At 57.9% G+C, this 16,613-nt stretch overlaps 1 protein-coding gene across 3 annotated transcripts in view; it reads left to right on the forward strand.

The window, feature by feature from the left end:
• ITPK1 (inositol-tetrakisphosphate 1-kinase) overlaps positions 1-16,059 on the forward strand; it is a 179,563-nt gene extending 163,504 nt beyond the window's left edge. For 2 of the 3 annotated variants that reach the window (XM_049612268.1, XM_049612270.1), the window contains 4 exons: positions 3,167-3,292; positions 4,569-4,636; positions 9,062-9,224; positions 13,762-16,059. In XM_049612268.1, the coding sequence (XP_049468225.1) occupies positions 3,167-3,292; positions 4,569-4,636; positions 9,062-9,224; positions 13,762-14,120 (716 nt within the window). In that variant the 3' untranslated portion in view covers positions 14,121-16,059. The remainder of the gene's footprint in view (positions 1-3,166; positions 3,293-4,568; positions 4,637-9,061; positions 9,225-13,761) is intronic. The other variant, XM_049612269.1, reaches the window with a different exon arrangement.
• Positions 16,060-16,613: the final 554 nt, after the last annotated feature.

The raw sequence follows: 16,613 nt of genomic DNA on the forward strand, positions 1-16,613 counted from the left end.
CAGGCAGCCTTCCCAGCCAGGCGGGGGGCTCCAGGACTCGAGGCTGCATTGTCAGCGTTTGGGACATCCCCAAAGTCCCCCTGGTCCCAGCTCTCGCACACTGGGATGATGTAATGATGTGGGGGTGAGGGGACTAAGATCTGGAGGGGTCTTTTTGTATATGACTATATAGCAGCAGGAGGCATTCTTATAAATTGTGGGCTGGAAGAGACTATTTTTTTTAATTATGTATTTTCTCTGATTTTTAAAAAGTACGTGCTTTAAGTCTGTGGAAAATATATTAAGAGTAGCATACCTTACATAGCCTCCTTTCTTTTTTTCTTTTTTTATTAAAAGAATTTTTTTTTAACATTTATTCACCTTTGAGGGACAGAGCACAAGCCGGGGAGAGACAGGGAGGGAGACACAGAATCTGAAGCAGGCTCCGGGTTCTGAGCTGTCAGCACAGGACCTGACGTGGGGCTCGAACCCACTAACTGCAATATCATGACCTGAGCCGAAGTCGGACGCTTAACTGACTGAGCCATCCAGGCGCCCCTCTTTTTTTTTATTTTTACCCAAATCCCCTCTACCTGTAAGAAATTTACTGCCACGTTTCCTTCCTTTCCAGACAAAGGAAAGGAAGTTTTCTCCTTTTCCTCCCTGTTACAAAGTGCTGGGCCAGTTTCTGTCTCAGCCCTGGGAGCCGTTTGCAGCCAGGCGCAGGCTCTGTGTCCTGTGTCTTGAGGATGAGGCTCCATGTTTCTGTGTCTTCTCATGACTGTGTTTCTTCTCATGACAGGTTGCCAGTTTTCCATAAAATGTAGGCTGGGGAGTAGGTAAACTCACAGAGCCAATGCAGGAATGTTTATTATGCTCAGGCAAGTTGAATAACTTTCAGCATGTCTGTCCATCCATCCCAAAGCCGATTTCATGTTTGCGGTCTTCAGGGCATCGTGCCAGGGAGCCGGCGCGGGCTTTGTTCTCTTTATGTGCGTGTTCTTTCCAGATGAGAAGCATAACTCGACAGGGGTCCTTTAAGCTGGACCAGTTGAGCAGCGGGCTCTGGGGCTCTGGCCTCTTTCCAGCCCCCACACTGGCTTTCCGGTTTCCCTTGTCCAGTGTGGCCTACAGCTTCCCCATCCACGCAAGGAGCTGTGGGATTCTTCAGGACCTGGGGGGCGGGGAGCCAGGGACACTAGCCTTCCCTCCATAACGACCATGCTCTGTTGATTTTCAGGTGCACTTGTGGTTTTCCCTGTTAACGTCTCTGAAGTCAGGTGATGTTTAGAGCCAGTGGCGTCTTCTAGTTGCTTCTGCTGGAGTGAAAGTCAGGTTCTTACTGAGAGGGTTGGTGTTGGCTTGTGTCAGCCACTAGGAACACGTATCCTATGCCTGTCGTTCACAGCTGGGGAGATTGCTCCCCTGTCTCTACCCAGTGCCAGGACCGAGATAGGCACGTCTCTGTGTTCCCCTTTTGTGCAGTGGATTTACTTTTGTTTCCTGTACTGTGTGGACTAGTGCCTTTATTTTACCCTTCTTCCTGGGCCTTTTTTCCCTTAGGGGTACATCAAAGAATGATATCACTTGCCACGTAGAGCTGGGGTCAGCAGACTTTTTCTGCAAAAGCCTAGATAGTAAATATTTCCAACTCTGTCATAATTATTTAATGCTGCCCTTGTGGCATGAAAGCAGCTGTAGACAATATGTTAGCACCTGGGCCTGGCTGTGTTCCAATAAAACTTTATTTACAAATGGCAGGCGACAGGCTAGATTTGGCTTTCAGTCTCTGGTTTGCCGATCTGTCATCTAGAGCCTCTCTAGTGTAATGGATGCCGTATTTCCTTGAGCCTGCCATGTGCCCAGCCCTGTGCCTGGTAACTGATCCAGTAGGTGACTAGATAGTCAGCCAAGTATCCTGCCCTCATGTGTTTCTATTCTAGTGGGAGAACCCACACATGCAGAAAGAAAGAATAAAAAGATGCATTGTGGCATAGATGAAGGGCTCCAGAGGAAACAGTGGGTCCTGGGACACCGCTGGGTGAGGGAGCCAGAGCTGGCCTCTCTGTGGAGCTGATACTTGTATGGGATCTAGAAGAAGATCTGGGCCTCCGTCTGCAGCACTGTGACGTGCCCCCCTCCCCAGAGACACACATGAAGAGTAAGCAAGTAAAGCTGGAGAGAGTGTGGTCCGTGCTCATAACTGCTGAGTTACTCTAGTATTTGGGGATTAAACCTGTCATTTACTCTGTTTTGAACCTGTTCTTCTTGTGTGTCCATCAAGGGCCGAAAGCACCCATATTCCCCTCATTGCCTTCGCGCCCCCCGTGGGGCGCTGGTAGTGGTTCGTTACTCAGACTGTGTGTCTCAGGACTGTTCCAGACACTGGGAGTGAGTGGATGGGGTCCCACATCCAGGGTGGTCCTGTGATCGGAGTGTCAGGGCCCAGCCAGGTCCGTCTTTAGCTCCCCAAGGAGCTGGCATCGGAGGACACGTGACCCACTCTGACCCGTCTCCCTGGGCCAGGGAGTGTCTGGAAGTTGCCCACACCCCCTCTGGCCGCTGTTCAGGCCACACACAGGTGGTACTTGAGCAGAGGCCCCCCCCGCTCCTCCACTGCCACTGTCATTGCTGAATAGTCCTCTGGCCTGAGCCCCCGGGTCAGAGTTAGCCCAGGAGGAGAAACAATCTCCTTGGAAAACGGTCCACGTTTTTGATTGGTGTCCCTTCCACAAGAAACTGTTGGGTGATGTGGTCTGTCCAGTCCAGTGAGTGCTGGGTGTGCCTTTCTGAGTGCCCAGCTTCTTCCCTTCCTGGCAGAGTTAAGCACCGTGGTGTTTCCTTGTGGCTCCTGCAGGCTTCCCAGCCTCCCTGAACTTGGCTGTGTCTACCTGCTCTGTGTGGCCCCCCTCCCCAGGCTTGCTCTGCTACCCTTGGGGACCCTCGGGGTGGGTGGGAGGCACCCTGAGCTTGGTGGGGTTGGGCCAGGCCGGGCTACAGGGCAAAAAGGTGGGCAGTGCCCGCAGAAGGCCAGAACACATGTTGCAGCTGCTCGAGGCCCACTCTGTCCTCCGGCCCACAGGGCTTGCCACCCCTGAAGGCCCCCTCTTCTTGGCTCTCGGAGCCCAGGAGTAGAGATTGGTGGGGCTGCTTGGCACAAGTCCTGCAGGGTGTTTATTTTCCCCAGGCTCCTCCCCAGGACCGTCTCTCGTGCCCCCCGTCTGGACTGGCTCTGGTCGGAGCGGCGGGAGGACTGTCGGGCACACCGGGGCGGCAAGGGGCCTGTGTGCCCCACTAGCGGGAAGGATGCCAGGTACCTCTCAGCGCCTGCCTGCTTGGCCTCCGCCCGAATCACTTCCTCATGCATGATTGTTGCGGCGCCGTAATCCTGGAGCTGGTGGGGGTCGTTGGCAATCAGAGCGGGTGCCCCGCTGTGGCCTGGCCCCTGCACGCCATGGTGCTTCCACCAAGGCCCTTCCTGTCCTGCGCTTAGGGACCCAGGTCCCAGGGATGAACAGTATGTCCTGAGGATGGGAGCCATAATGGCCCACTCTGGAAAGACTGAAGCAGAGGCTGCTGGGGCCACATAGGGGCTCATGGCCCAGGACATCCCCATGCCATTCTTGGTGGGGGGCACGGGGCGGTGGAGCTGGTGGTTTTGTGATTCTTGCATTTGTGTGCCCCATGCTTCCAAGTGCTCGAGAGAACGTGTGACCGACTGACCGCACTCCAGGGGGTGGACAGACAGACCAGCTGCTTGTTGCTCTCATTATTGTTGGGATCAGCCTGCCCCTCTGGGTGCCCCAATGGGACTGAGGGTGTGATGGGCGATGGCCATGGGTCAGGGAAGTATGGGGTGGGAGGAGGTGAAGCGCATTTCGGGCGGGCTGTGCCAGCTTCCAGAGCCAAACAAATTACTCTGTATGCTTTCTTGGATGGATCCTATAGCAGCCCGTGTTCTGATTTCCTATTTTTTCCCCCTAAATAGTTGGGATACAGCAGAACCCTTTATATTTGAAACACTCACGTGCCAAGTAGCAGCTTGGGCATTTCTCACGTGCTACCCTGAAAAGGAGTTCTCTGAGCAGATACCGGGAGGGGCTGGGAATACTGGATTCAATGGCATTTACTGGTCCTCCGACCTTGATTTTACTTGCCATTGACTTTGGGCCTTTGATATTCTGGTACACCGCATTTCCCGCTCACTCGGCCACCACTCCATCCCCTTTCTAGTGCCATGTCCGTAAGACACATTAGACACACTTTGGGAATGGGGCCTTGGGTGTGGGGGAAAACCAGATCTAAGATACCATAAGATCATAGCAGAGACCTCATTAAGGTCATTATTTTTGTATGGGAGGAAGGCTTGAAGCGGGAGCCCTGATCAGGCGTGTTTCCGTCCACGGGGCAGTGTCTTCTTGTCGTGGGGGCGCCCGGCTCACTGGGGCCCCGGGTTGGCTGCTGTTGGACGCTGAACCCTACGGCCACCGTGGCCGTGGCTGGGGTGGTGCTGCCCCCTGGTGTCAGGTGGTGGAGTCACCATCACTGCTTTAAGCTCACTCCGGCTCCTTCTTGTCTTTGCTTTTCAGACCGCGAGTCCATCTTCTTCAACAGCCACAACGTGTCAAAGCCGGAGTCTTCATCGGTCTTGACCGCGGTATGTTCCCTCTGCCGTGTTGGCCGTGTTCCCTCCCGAGCCTGGGTGTGCACAGCGTGCTGTCGGTGGTGAGGCCCAGGCCTGAGCTCCAGCAGAGCAGGGTGGAAGGACCTTCGTCTCCCTGCCGGGGGCCGGAGACCCCTTTGCTTTGCTTGCTTCAGGCTTTCGTGCCGATGGCCGTCGTAGCCACACCCGTTTACCACTAGTTTCCTCCCAGTGGAAGCTTTTCTAACTCTTCTCCCAGAATGAGGACTCCCTCCCCTGACACATCCCCGCCCCCCGCCACCCCCCGCCCCATGTCACTGATATTGTGGAGACCTGCTGCCTTTTTCCTGATTTAAGAAAAGGGGTGGGAGGCGACACCATCTCGGCTTCCTTTTTCTTTCCTTGTCCACGTGAATCCAGTAAGCGTTGTCAAGGGCCTGCTGCTACTTCTGTGGGGGCAGGAGGGCTCGCTCGGGGCGACCGTTCCGTGAACGTCCCCGTGTGTCAGGAGCCATCCTAGACACCGCAGGGCATCACAGCCAGGTCTGGACACAGCCTTGCGGGAGCAGGGCGGACAGCTCCATTTTCCTGAGCGGGGAGGCTAATGTTCGGCGAGGTTGAGGAACTTCTCCAAACTCACAGGACTGTTCACTCAGGGGCCAAGCTAGGGTATGACCCCGGATTGGTCTGATTCCAAAGCTGGGTCTTTGGGGAATTTAGGGCTTCTTATCACACTGGTATGTGCAAAGCAGTCTTTACCCAGAGCAGAGAGTTAGGAATTGCCATGGGGCAGCTTCTTAATGTTTATTTATTTTTGAGAGGGAGAGAGAGGGGGAAGGAGGGAGGGAGGGAGGGAAGGAGGGAGGGAGGGAGGAAGGGCAGAGGGAGAGGGAGCCACAGAATGTGAAGTAGGCTCCAGGCTCCGAGCTGTCAGCACAGAGCCCGCTGTGTGTCTCAAACCCACAAACCGTGAGATCATGACCTGAGCTGAAGTCGGCCGTGGGGCAGCTTCTGCCATCCCTCCCAAGTCCAGCAAGCCAGCGGCCTCTGCTGTTGCTTCCCCTGACCTTGGAGCCCTGTGCCTCATCTCCTGCTCCTGAGTCATGGCCGTCCCGGCTAATCCGGGAGGATCTGCCCGTGTCCTGGGATGTTCTCACCGACAACATCCACGATAGGCCCCTGCCCCTGGGCCTCACACCCCCACTTCCTGTGTTGGGGGCATGCACTTGCCTACTACCTCCTGCCCCCCTGCTCCAGGCCACCTGTTCGTTTCTTGTTTGTGTCTGGTTCCTCTGAGGAGCCGGCAGCGTGCAGAGGGTTTTACAGAGCATGGGTGTGGACAGGGACCTGGAGGGAGCACCAGTGTCCCTCCAGATGCTGATAGGTGTTCCCCAGGAACAAGTTCCATGTTCTCCAAGGAAGCTTAGAGAACAACCAGATTTTAAACAGAACCCCACAGCGCCTATCTGTGTGCACTGTAAAAAAGATGGAAAAAGCTGTTTTGTGCAAGAAAAGAATTTCTGGTCTTCCAGCCCTCGGAGACTTTGGGCTGGTGCAGTTCCTCGGGACTCGTTCCTGAAAGGCTCTCAGACCTTGTTTGGCTGGTGGCTCTGGGCAGGGGTGGCATTCCACGGACTTGTGGGAAGCTGTCTCTGCCAGTCCCAGTGTGGCTCTTGTGGCCCCTGGGGCTGTTAATTGAGGCCAGCGGGTCCCAGGTAACCTTGGGTAATCACCTGTCTATTGCTCGGCCTGTGTCTTCATCTGTGGGCTGGGAAAGCTTAGAGACACTTCTGAGCCTCCTCTCCACCTGTGCTCCACCATCACCTCCTTCCCCTCAGCTCGTGACTGCTCTTCAGGAAGCCCCCAGAAGTGACACCATGTGAAACTAGACAGGGGAATGACACTCAGCCATACCCTTCCTGTTCAGGATGCAAGCCCCTCCTGCACACCCACAGGCCAGCCTGACACAGTTTGACTCCAGACTCGCCTCCTAGCTTCCTCCCTCCCACCATCAGGGCCTCATGCAGGAAGCCTTGTCCTGGCCTTGAAGCCCTACCTCCCTCCCTGGCTGGAGGCCCCTGAGGGTGAACCCGACTCCCACACCCAACTCACAGGCCCCCAGACACTGCTACATAAGAGTGTGGACACTGACAAGATTGGCTGGCGTCACCCCCAAGCTCCACAACATTTTGGCCGTGTGGCCTGGGAATCGCATTGTCGTCTCTCTGAGCCTCTGTTTCCCCATCCTGCCGCGCAGGGCGGTCATGGGATTCGGGGAGTTACTGGATGCAGAGCGCCCAGACGTGCGCCGGAGTGTGCCGGAAGCACTCAGCCCACCATGCTGGGGGAGGAGGGTGATCGTGGTGATCCGGAGGACCACCCCTCACCTCCTGTGTTGCCTCCCCATTCCCCAGAACATCACTGTAGCCTTCGCACTTACAACCCAGGGGCAGGATTTCTGTGCCTTTATCTTGTCCTGGGATGGCTAGTTAGTTTAACGTAATCAAACAGCTTCGGGAGGATTTCTGAGATGCCTTGGCTGAGCTGAGAAAGTGCTTTTGTAAACAGTGTGTTAATACGGCAGCCGTACCCCACCCCCCTTGCTGGTGGACCTGTGCTGCAAGCCTGAAACCTTAGCTTCTCGGATCCTACGTCCCGTGGTGCAGGTGTTTTTATTACCTCATTTATTGGAGTGAGAAAACAAGACCCAGAAGCGTACATTACGGCTCAGGGCGTGCGGGAGGGAATGGGCTGTGCCATGGTGTCTGCCTGGCTCCCTCTGACCTGGGGAGGACCTGGGGCCACAGATCCCGTGGCTGAGCTGCCTCGATGCGCTGAGCCTCTGACTGGCGAAAGGGAGCACAAAATGGGGGATACCTGCCCAGGCTTGGGCGGGTGCTAAGTGACAAGGGCTTGTCACAGGCAGTCTGGCACTGGCCCGTTAGAAAGTATTTCCTCTGATAGCACACCAAGGCAGCAGGGTCGTGGGTTTGAGGGGCCCCGCCAGTTGTGCAGAGCCCGCGGGCGTGGCTTCACAGGGGACCACTGATGGTGCCCACCGTGGGCTCCTCACCCGGGGCATGTGTGCAAGCTCCCCATCGGCCGTTGTAGCTACCTGTGCCGGGGTAAGGGCCATTTGTCCTTGGTGCCCAGGGCTCTGTCCCCAGCCCTCCTGACTCAGCTTCACTTTTTTTTTTTTTTAAATGGGGTGAAATTCACATAACATACAACATAGCCATTTTAAGGTAATAATTCAGTAACGTTTTCTGCATTCGCCATGTTGTGCCTATCACCACCTCTGCCAAGTTCCGAGACATTTTCATCACCTCAGAGGAAAACTCTGTACCTATGAAGCATTTCTGCCACCTTCCCTCTTCTTCCCAACCCCCACCACCACTAGTCTGCTTTTCATCTCCACGGACTTGCCTGTTCTGGACCTTTCGTGTTAACCTGTAAATATTAATGTGTAACCCATCGTGTTGGGCTTCTCACACTTTGCCTGACGTCTTCAGGGTTCACCCACGCCATGCCATTGTATGGCTGAATAATGTTCCATTGTGTGGGTAACACAGTTTGTTGATCCCACGTTTTGATGGGCGCTTCGGTTGGTTTCCTTCCACCTTTGGCCGATGCTCTGAACATTGGGTTGCAACTACCTGTTTTCAGTCTTTCGGTTACACATACCCAGGAGTGGAAGTGCTGGTCACGTGGTAATTCTGTGTTAAAAGTTTTTGATCCAGCATCAACTTTATTTCTGACGGATCACTCACCCTTCTTCCTCTTTGGCTTCTGAGCCCTGTAGCCCCCAGGACTCCAGTATTTATTGAGCACCTCCTGTAACCTTCTCCTGACTCAGAGGTCACACAGTGCTATCCCTGCTCTAGAATGCAAGGGTAGCACCTCCTCCCAGTGAGGCAGACACTGTTCCCACCACATCAGGGACCTCCCCATGCAGAGGATAGGGACCTCGTTGGTCCTGTTTGAGCAAACCGAGGCACAGTGAGGCCGAGTACTTCTCCCTAGGACCACAGAGCTAGAAAGTCACTGTCAGGATTCAAATCCATGTTCCCTCGATCCCACACACTCCTCAAGGTTCCCCTTCCTCTGTGGCCCTTCTAGGGGCCGAGCTTGAGCCCGTGAAAATCTGTGTGGCTGTCCCAGGCTGGCTGGGACGAGAGCAGAGGACGATTGGGGTGGGGCAGTCCTCCCAGCTTGTTACAGGGACTAGAGGGGTCACGCACACTGTATACTTCGCTCCTGCCCAACTGGTGGGACGTGGGAAGTGGCCATGTGAGTGCAACTCACCAGGGGTCTGTCCTGCCTCCTTGCCTGACGGTAATGCCAGCTTGGGGCACCTGAGGCAGGGTCTCTGTGTCTGGCGTGGCATTGCACCTCCCCACTGTGGCCTGACTTGACTTGCATGTGTGTATATGTTGGCAGCTGGACAAGATCGAGGGCGTGTTTGAGCGGCCGAGTGACGAGGTCATCCGGGAGCTGTCCCGGGCCCTTCGGCAGGCACTGGGTGTGTCGCTCTTTGGGATCGACATCATCATCAATAACCAGACGGGGCAGCACGCTGTTATCGACATCAACGCCTTCCCAGGTGAGCGGTGGGGCCACCTTTATCCGTCCGTACGCTGGTGTCCTTGGGTAATGGGGCGGGTGGGCCCGGCTGATCAGCTTCCTCCCTCCCTGCTGGTAGGGCCTGGGATAAATGTGGTCCCGCTAAGCCTCAGCCCCACCTGCAAAATGGGTTTATGGTATGTGGTGAAGTTGGCAAACAAGGTCGGTGCATCCAGCCAGGGTGAACACTGGGCGCTTAAAGGGCCCGCACTAAACCCATTCTTTGACCTTCCTCACTGACCCTGCGCCATCAGTATTAGCCTTTGTTGGCGGAACCTCAGCTACTCTGTTGGGCTTGTAGATTTCGAGACCTGAAAGGACCCCAGAGAGAGTACGTCCTCCACAGTTTATGTGCAGGGAGTCGACTTTCCCAGGGAGGGAGAAATTACCGCACGCTACAGTACTGGTTGGTGGCGGGGCCGTGCTCCTGCCCCCACCCTGAACTGTAGTGCTGGGGATGGGCCTTGGAGCCGGCCAGCTCCCCGTGGCAACGGCGCCTGCTCCCTGCCGTCTGCCAGGGCCCTGAGGCAGGCAGCATGTGCTGGGACCCTCAGGGCTGCTGGCACAGCCTGGCTCCCCCGTGCTCCTCTCTTCTTGGTGGGACATAGCACCCGGAGAACCTTCAGTGGGGCTGTTAGCCTACAAGGATGATGGCCGTGACGTCCCAGCTGACTTTCCCCGGAATGAGCCCACTCTGGCTGGGGGCACCCTGAGGCGGACTCGTCCACCCTCCCAGCTGGCTTTGATTCTCACCTTTATTAAGTAGCAGCGGTGGAGGTAAAGCCACTCACTGCTCAGTGGGTATAAAAACATTCAGGAAACGATTCGTACCTTAGGGAGGTTAGCATCTCCAGGGAGAGCCCATGCGTGGCATGCAGGGACTGCTCAGGGGTGTCTGCAAGGTGTGAGACAAGACCTCATGTGCGGGGTGCAGAGCGTGACTTCAGGCTGTGCGGCTCCTGGGCGTCAGGCTGGGGGCCTGACATGTGTCCCCTTGCACTCCTCAGGCCTCACCACCATTACAAGTCATAGCCAGGGAAACCAAGGCTGGGAGGACACCACTGGCTCCTTAAGTCATTCAGTTGACTTTTATCGAGGGCCTACTGTGTGTCCCAGCTGGTCATCTAGTAACAGACATGCAGGGCAGGTACAGTGTGACCATGATGGCCAGAGCCCTTCCTTCAGAGGACAGGAGGTGCCCAGGGGCTCCTTCTTGAGGTGGTGGCATTGGAGCAGAGCCCGGCAAGGAGGGAAGGAGCTACCCCCCAAGGGCTCTGTAGGGGACCGCGACAAGGAGGGCCAGAGATGAGCCTGCCATATGCCATGGTGAGAATGCAGGCTTTCGCTCTGAGCTGGACCAGAGCGGCTGACTGAGGCCAGCATTCCTTTATAGAAACTCAGGCCTGTTAGGACAATGGCCTGTGTTCCTCCAGTCACCCTGGGCGCAGCCTGAATGGAGACTTGGGTGTTGCCGGAGGTGGGGTTTTCACGAGGAAGTGACGGAATGAATGAGAGAGATCAAGGGAATACAGGGCGTGTCAAGGGAACAATTACAATGAATCAGAGGATCTAAACCCGGGAGGACGTGGGGGGGCTGGCAGAGAGGTAGCCGAGTCAGCGGGTTGGTGGGACGAGGAGGGAGCAGTGCCGGGCTGTTGGGGCAGAAGTTCCAGAAGGATGGAGATGGGAGGTGGTGAGAGCATGAAGCTCTGCCCTTGAGCTTCGGCTTTGTGCAAGGTCCTGAGTCGGCCCCCTCTCAACATGGGCAGTTTGGACTGGGTGTCACGAGGGCGTCCTCTATGCTCAGGGGGGACCGTGATTGTGAGCCCAGATGGCCGGGAGGCTTCTGTCCGAGAGAAGGGCCGCCCAGATGGGGCCAGGCATGGAGGTGGGGGCTGAGGCAGCCGGAACGATGGGCCGAGTCCAGCAGACGCTGTCTGAGGGAGCCTGATGCTGGGGGAAAGCCGGGGGAGCTCAGGGCAGGCCGTGTCCGGGAGACAGCTGCTCCCCGGCCTCTCCCGGCTTGTTTTGCAAGCCTGGGTCTGGAGCACTCGTGGACCCGACCTGAAGAGTACGTTCCTGGGGAGGCTGCCTTGGGGCCCTGGGTGTTCAGTAGCCCCCTGTCGAAGGGGCCGCGTGCTGGGCTCTGGGAACTAGTAACAGCAGTAGCCGCGGGTGCTGTTGACACGCTTACACAGCAGGCCTGCTCGGAGAGCTTTACTCCCATTTTGTCCACGCAATAGCGCGGCGTGCAGTGAGCTGCCAAGATCTCCCTTTACCCCGTGGAGACATGGAGGTAGGGGCTGGGTGTCTTGTCCAAGCCACTGGCTACCAAGTGCTGGAGCTGAGACTGGAGCCCTCCCCTCCTGACCTGTCAGCCGAAGCCGTGGGTTCCGATCTTGGCCCTGCCCTTCCAGGCTGCGATGGGACAGGTCATCCGGGGGCGGGGGTTGTTCTCAGCGTTCCCTTCTGCGCAGCGGGAGCAGTGATTCCCCCCACACGGAGACCGAGGAGATGATGTCGGCACGGTGCCCGGCCCTGAGCTGGCGCCCCGCGGTGCTGGCTCAGCTCAGTCTGTTCTCCCCAGGCATCGGGAGCTGGCTGCCTGGCTGCCGGCCAGTTCGGGCCGACCCGAGGGGCCTCCCCGGCCTCCAGTTCAGCTTCAGGCCTCCACACCACCCCAGGAAGCCTCAGGAAGCACGTATGTCCTGCCCTGGGCCTTGTCTGGGGGCCTCAGAACAGGACTGCGTCTGTTCCCCGGTGTGGGCCTGACTCGGTTCTCAGCTCTGCTCCCTCTGCTCGTATCCCTACCCTGGAAGCCCGGCAGCCTGCCTGCTGGTTGTCCCTTAGGGGCCTGGCCTGGCCTGGCCTGCCTTTCGGCCCTGTGGCTGGAAGAAGCCCCCCCTGTCCTCGGTGGACCGCCCAGGACCACATGATAGTCAAGGCACAGATGGCACCAAAGGGCCTGGTTGAGGTCCTGGCACTGCCACTTGGGAGCTTTGTATCCTCTGTAAAATGAGGGTGGCCCTGGGCCCCACTCCCCAGGGACTGCGAGGGACATGCAGCATGCGGCCTGGGGGCCAGCACTTCCTAAGCCTGGGTGAACACCAGCCGTGGGCCCCATCACTGTCTCCATCCGCACCATGAGCCGTCACGCGTCTGTCCGCCTGTGGAAGGGGTCAGTCACTTCACTCTCCGTGCCTCTGTCTCCTCATCTGTAAAACGGGAACAGCGTTGTGAGGAGGGATTAAGGGCACATGAATGCACCGTGCATGCCAGCCATTGTACGTGTTTTTAGTTTTGCCGTGGGCATCTCTGCTTCCCCTTCTCGGCCTCGGGCCCGCGACCGTCGACGAATGCCTCCGCCGCCCGGCCCCGGATGGGCTCTTTTGTGACAGGTGGTGCGCCTGCCCTCCTCGCCCAGCCTGTGCCCACGCGGCGAGGCCCATCCTGGAGGATGCGCGAGGGTCCCGGTGACCTCTGAGCGGTGGTGGAGGTCGTCCTGGTGGAGGGAGAAGCCGTGCGGGGTGTGAGCAGTGCCTGGAGCCCCTCGCAGAGTGGGCACCTGTTTCTGTCCTGTTCCTGGAGCTGTGTGCCCAGTTCTCATGCCTCCACACTGGATCGGGGAGGTGGGGGTGGCGGACAGGGTACTCATGTTGAATTTCTTTCAATGCAGTTTTTGGGGCAGTTAGCAAAACTTCCTTGGCCTAGATGGGAAACCTGCTTGGTGGGTGGCGCCCAAGGATTTGTTTGCCGACATTTGCCTTCGTGTCGGTGTTGGGAAACGTGGGCCGTGGGCAGGCCCTGGCAGTTTCTGTTCGGGAACCCCAGGCCCTGCTTTGTTAGAGGCACAGGTGTAGGTGGGCAGTGGCCCTGCTGGGGGCACCCGGTCTCCACCCCTTGGCTTTGATGCTCAGAGCACATGGCACAGAGGGCCTCCCTGCAGGTATTTTGGGGGTGAGAAGGCAACAGACTCTGTTCCAGGGGTAGCCGCTCTGGATCAGGGGTCTCCCCGGGCATGCCCGCAACGGCCTCCTCCCCCCGCCCCCGAGACCTCTCAGTTGACACAGGAGGAAGCTGAGGCTGGGCCATGTGGAGTGGACGGCTGTTTATTATTTAGGACGGGAGGAGCGGGCCTTCGGTATTGCCACGTCCCTCCATGCCACGTCCCGCCACATGCATCTTGGCACATTTGGGGCGGTGATTAAACGAGACCCTGAAACTGTACCCGAGAGGGACAGGGTATGGGGCGTTTGCCTGTCTGCTGGAGCGCCAAGCGTCTCACACCCTGGGGACAGCCGAATTCAAGGGCTAGCCCGCCCACACCCAGCTTTGAGTCTAGGCTTGATGGCTTCCATCTGTCCCGTTACTTAACTGAGCCTCGGTTTTCTCTACGTCTTGAGAGCGCCCACCTTGAGTCCGGGAGCCCCATAGTCCACCTGTGCCCCGCTCTCCCTGCTGCCCGTCTCCATCCCAGCCTGGCTCAACGCCCTGTGCTGTCTCTTTCCTGCCCACAGGCTATGAGGGCGTCAGCGAGTTCTTCACAGACCTCCTGAACCACGTGGCCACCGTCCTGCAGGGCCAGAGTGCAGCCGCGGCAGCCGCTGGGGACGTGGCCCCACTGAGGCACAGCAGGCTCCTGGCGGAGCAGGCGGGCAGCCTGGCGGGCGAGCGGACGTGCAGCGCCAGCCCGGGCTGCTGCAGCAGCATGATGGGCCAGGACCCACCCTGGGCGTCGGAGGCCGATGCGGGCGGCGTGGGCACGGGCAGCACCACCAAGCTGCCCCACCAGAGACTTGGTTGCACCGCGGCGGTATCTCCCAGCTTCCAGCAGCACTGCGTGGCCTCACTGGCCACTAAGGCCTCCTCCCAGTAGCCACGGAGCCCAGGACCTGGAGGGCGGCACGGGCCGCAGAGTGCACCTGCTGGGCAAGCAGCTCCCAGCAGTGACGCTCCTACTAAGAATTCCCAGTGATCTGATTCTTTTTTTTGTTTTTTAATTTTTAACCTGATTTTCTGATGTCATGATCTAAACAAGGGGTGGTGGGGGTGGGGGGAGATGGAAGAGAACCCCAAGTGGCCCAGCCTCGGGGAAGATGCCTGATACCTGCTGTGCAGATGTCTTCACTGGGTTTACACTTGCTGTGTCTTCAACACTAGGTCTGAATGTGAGGTGGGGTGTGCGTGTGCACGTGTGGCTGCTGTGCGTGTGCACATCCACGTCTGTTCGTCTCGATGGCTGCTGTGGACCAGGCCTAGGGGACCCTGGAGGGGGGCCGTCCCGGGTCAGGCTTTTGGCCACTGAACAGAGTGAGTGAGAGGTTCCTCATCTCTCGCTTTCCTCCAAGCCCCTCGCACCCAGGCCTGGCCCCCTCACTGTTCCCCTCCTGCTGGCGGCCTCCACGGCTTTGTGAGGAATGGGGCCTAAAGCCCCAAGCAGGTGTACGGGTGTCCCTCTGAAGAGCCAGAGGAAGCCAGAGGCACACCTACTGTTTCCTTGTGGGGGCTTCGTGCAGGGGGTCTGGGCTGTGGTCCGCCTGTTGCCCACTCACAGAAAGGAAGAAGGAAGCTTCCTGGGGGCGGCTAAGGTCCTGAGTTGGCCTCTACTCTCCACGTCCAGCTCCCTGGAGTCCGCCAGGCCCTTCAACTTGTGTCCCATGCGGCCCTGCAAGGGGGCCTCCCACCCTGGCCAAGCGCCGCTCCCCAGGACCCCGGAGGAGGCTGCCTGGTCAGGAACCCTCGGGCTGATCTTGCGTGTGCCAAGGATTTGTGCCGTGACTGTGGACAGATCATCCCAGGAGTTGCTGGGCCTCCGTGTCCTTGTCTCTGATGAGCCGTTGAGACCAGAGACCTCTGAAGGGCAGGCTTGGTGCCCTACACCCTGCGGTGCAGTCTGCCTCTCTGAGAAGTCAGCCCGATGAGCCTCCCCTCGGCCTCGAGGTGATTTGGGGCCTCTTCCCCCGGCCAGGTGGGTGGGTGGGGGGGTGCTGCCTGTACGCTTCACATCTTTTCGCACCGCCCAGCAGGCCCGCCCCACCCTTCCTGCACTCACTGCAAGCCCCAAGCACAGAGCCAGCCAAGTGTGAGGGGAACTGCAGCCCCAGAGGTGAGGAAGCAGTTACCCCTCCTCCGTGAGAGTCCCCCCCAGCCCCTGACGGCAGCTTACACCACCGGCTGACCACTCCGCTCCCGCGGTGCAGGCGGGCAGACCGCCCCGCCCCTCTGCAAAGAAGGGGGCCGGTGAGGGGCTTTGCCAGTCCTGGGACAACGTGAACCTGGGCAAAATGCATAGGACCCCCTGAGCATGATCTTGTGTCCTGAGACATCCATTCACGTTGAGAAAGTGGGAAAGGCGTCCAGGCTGTCGTGCACGGTCCAATGAGGATGGCCCGAGAGAGGCTGCTGAACTGGGCACTCAGAGGTACCTTCGGGCCCGGCTCAGCAGGGGCGTGGGGGTCACCCACCTTTGGGAAAGGAAGGACTGGGTGGGGGCCGCCCTCAAGCTGCACTGGGCCTAGGGCGAGGACAGGTGCTGTTGGGACTGCCCGGCTGCCCTGGAAAGGAGGGCCCACCGACTAACTGCGTTTACACGACTTGAGTGTTGAACCCCGATTATAATGTCTGTACAGCGCCTTTCCTAGTCCATCCCTGAGCCCCGGGGAAGCAGGAAAGCGTGGCTGGCCTCTTGCACTGCTTTGTCTCCAAAATAAACTACTGAAATCGAACTGCATTTCACATGTGTTTACAAATGCTGTTGAAAGTTCATGCCATTCTCCTGGTCTCTTAATAAAACAGCTTTACCTTCTTAAATGAAATTCCAATCCCGATCTGTCTCAGGAACAGGTGGGGGGTGCAGTGTGACCCCCGATGCCGGGCTGGGGCCTCTGGCCATATCGTGTTCCTGGGTAACTTACATCATCCCCCAGGGTCACACGTGCTCAGGTCCAGAGCCCAGATATCAAGTAACTGTTCCCCACTGGCCTCGATGCGGGTGGCAGGCAAGGTGACCGGTTTTTCTGGAAGCAGAAGCCGAGGGGTGGAGTCTCATTTCGTAAGGACCTGGGAGCAGCAGGTGGTGGGAGAGGGAAAGGCCCTGCCTGGCAGCAGGCATCTTATCTTCCCTGCATCGCCCCTGTTCAGCGAACACTGGCCACCCCTGATGTAGGGGTTTCAGGAGCACAGACAAGGAGAGGGGCCATCACCCCCTCATCAGTGGTGATGAGGCACCAACCAGCGACCTCCACTCCCAGGGTCACTTGGGTGCACACTGACTTTTTTGGGTGCCAGGACACACTCTCCGTAGAGTTGATTTCCCCTCAGGCCTTGTGGTTTCCACATCAGGGAAAGACAGATCCACTAAAATGCCACG

Source organism: Panthera uncia, assembly GCF_023721935.1.
Source record: "Panthera uncia isolate 11264 chromosome B3 unlocalized genomic scaffold, Puncia_PCG_1.0 HiC_scaffold_1, whole genome shotgun sequence".
NCBI lineage: Eukaryota > Metazoa > Chordata > Mammalia > Carnivora > Felidae > Panthera > Panthera uncia.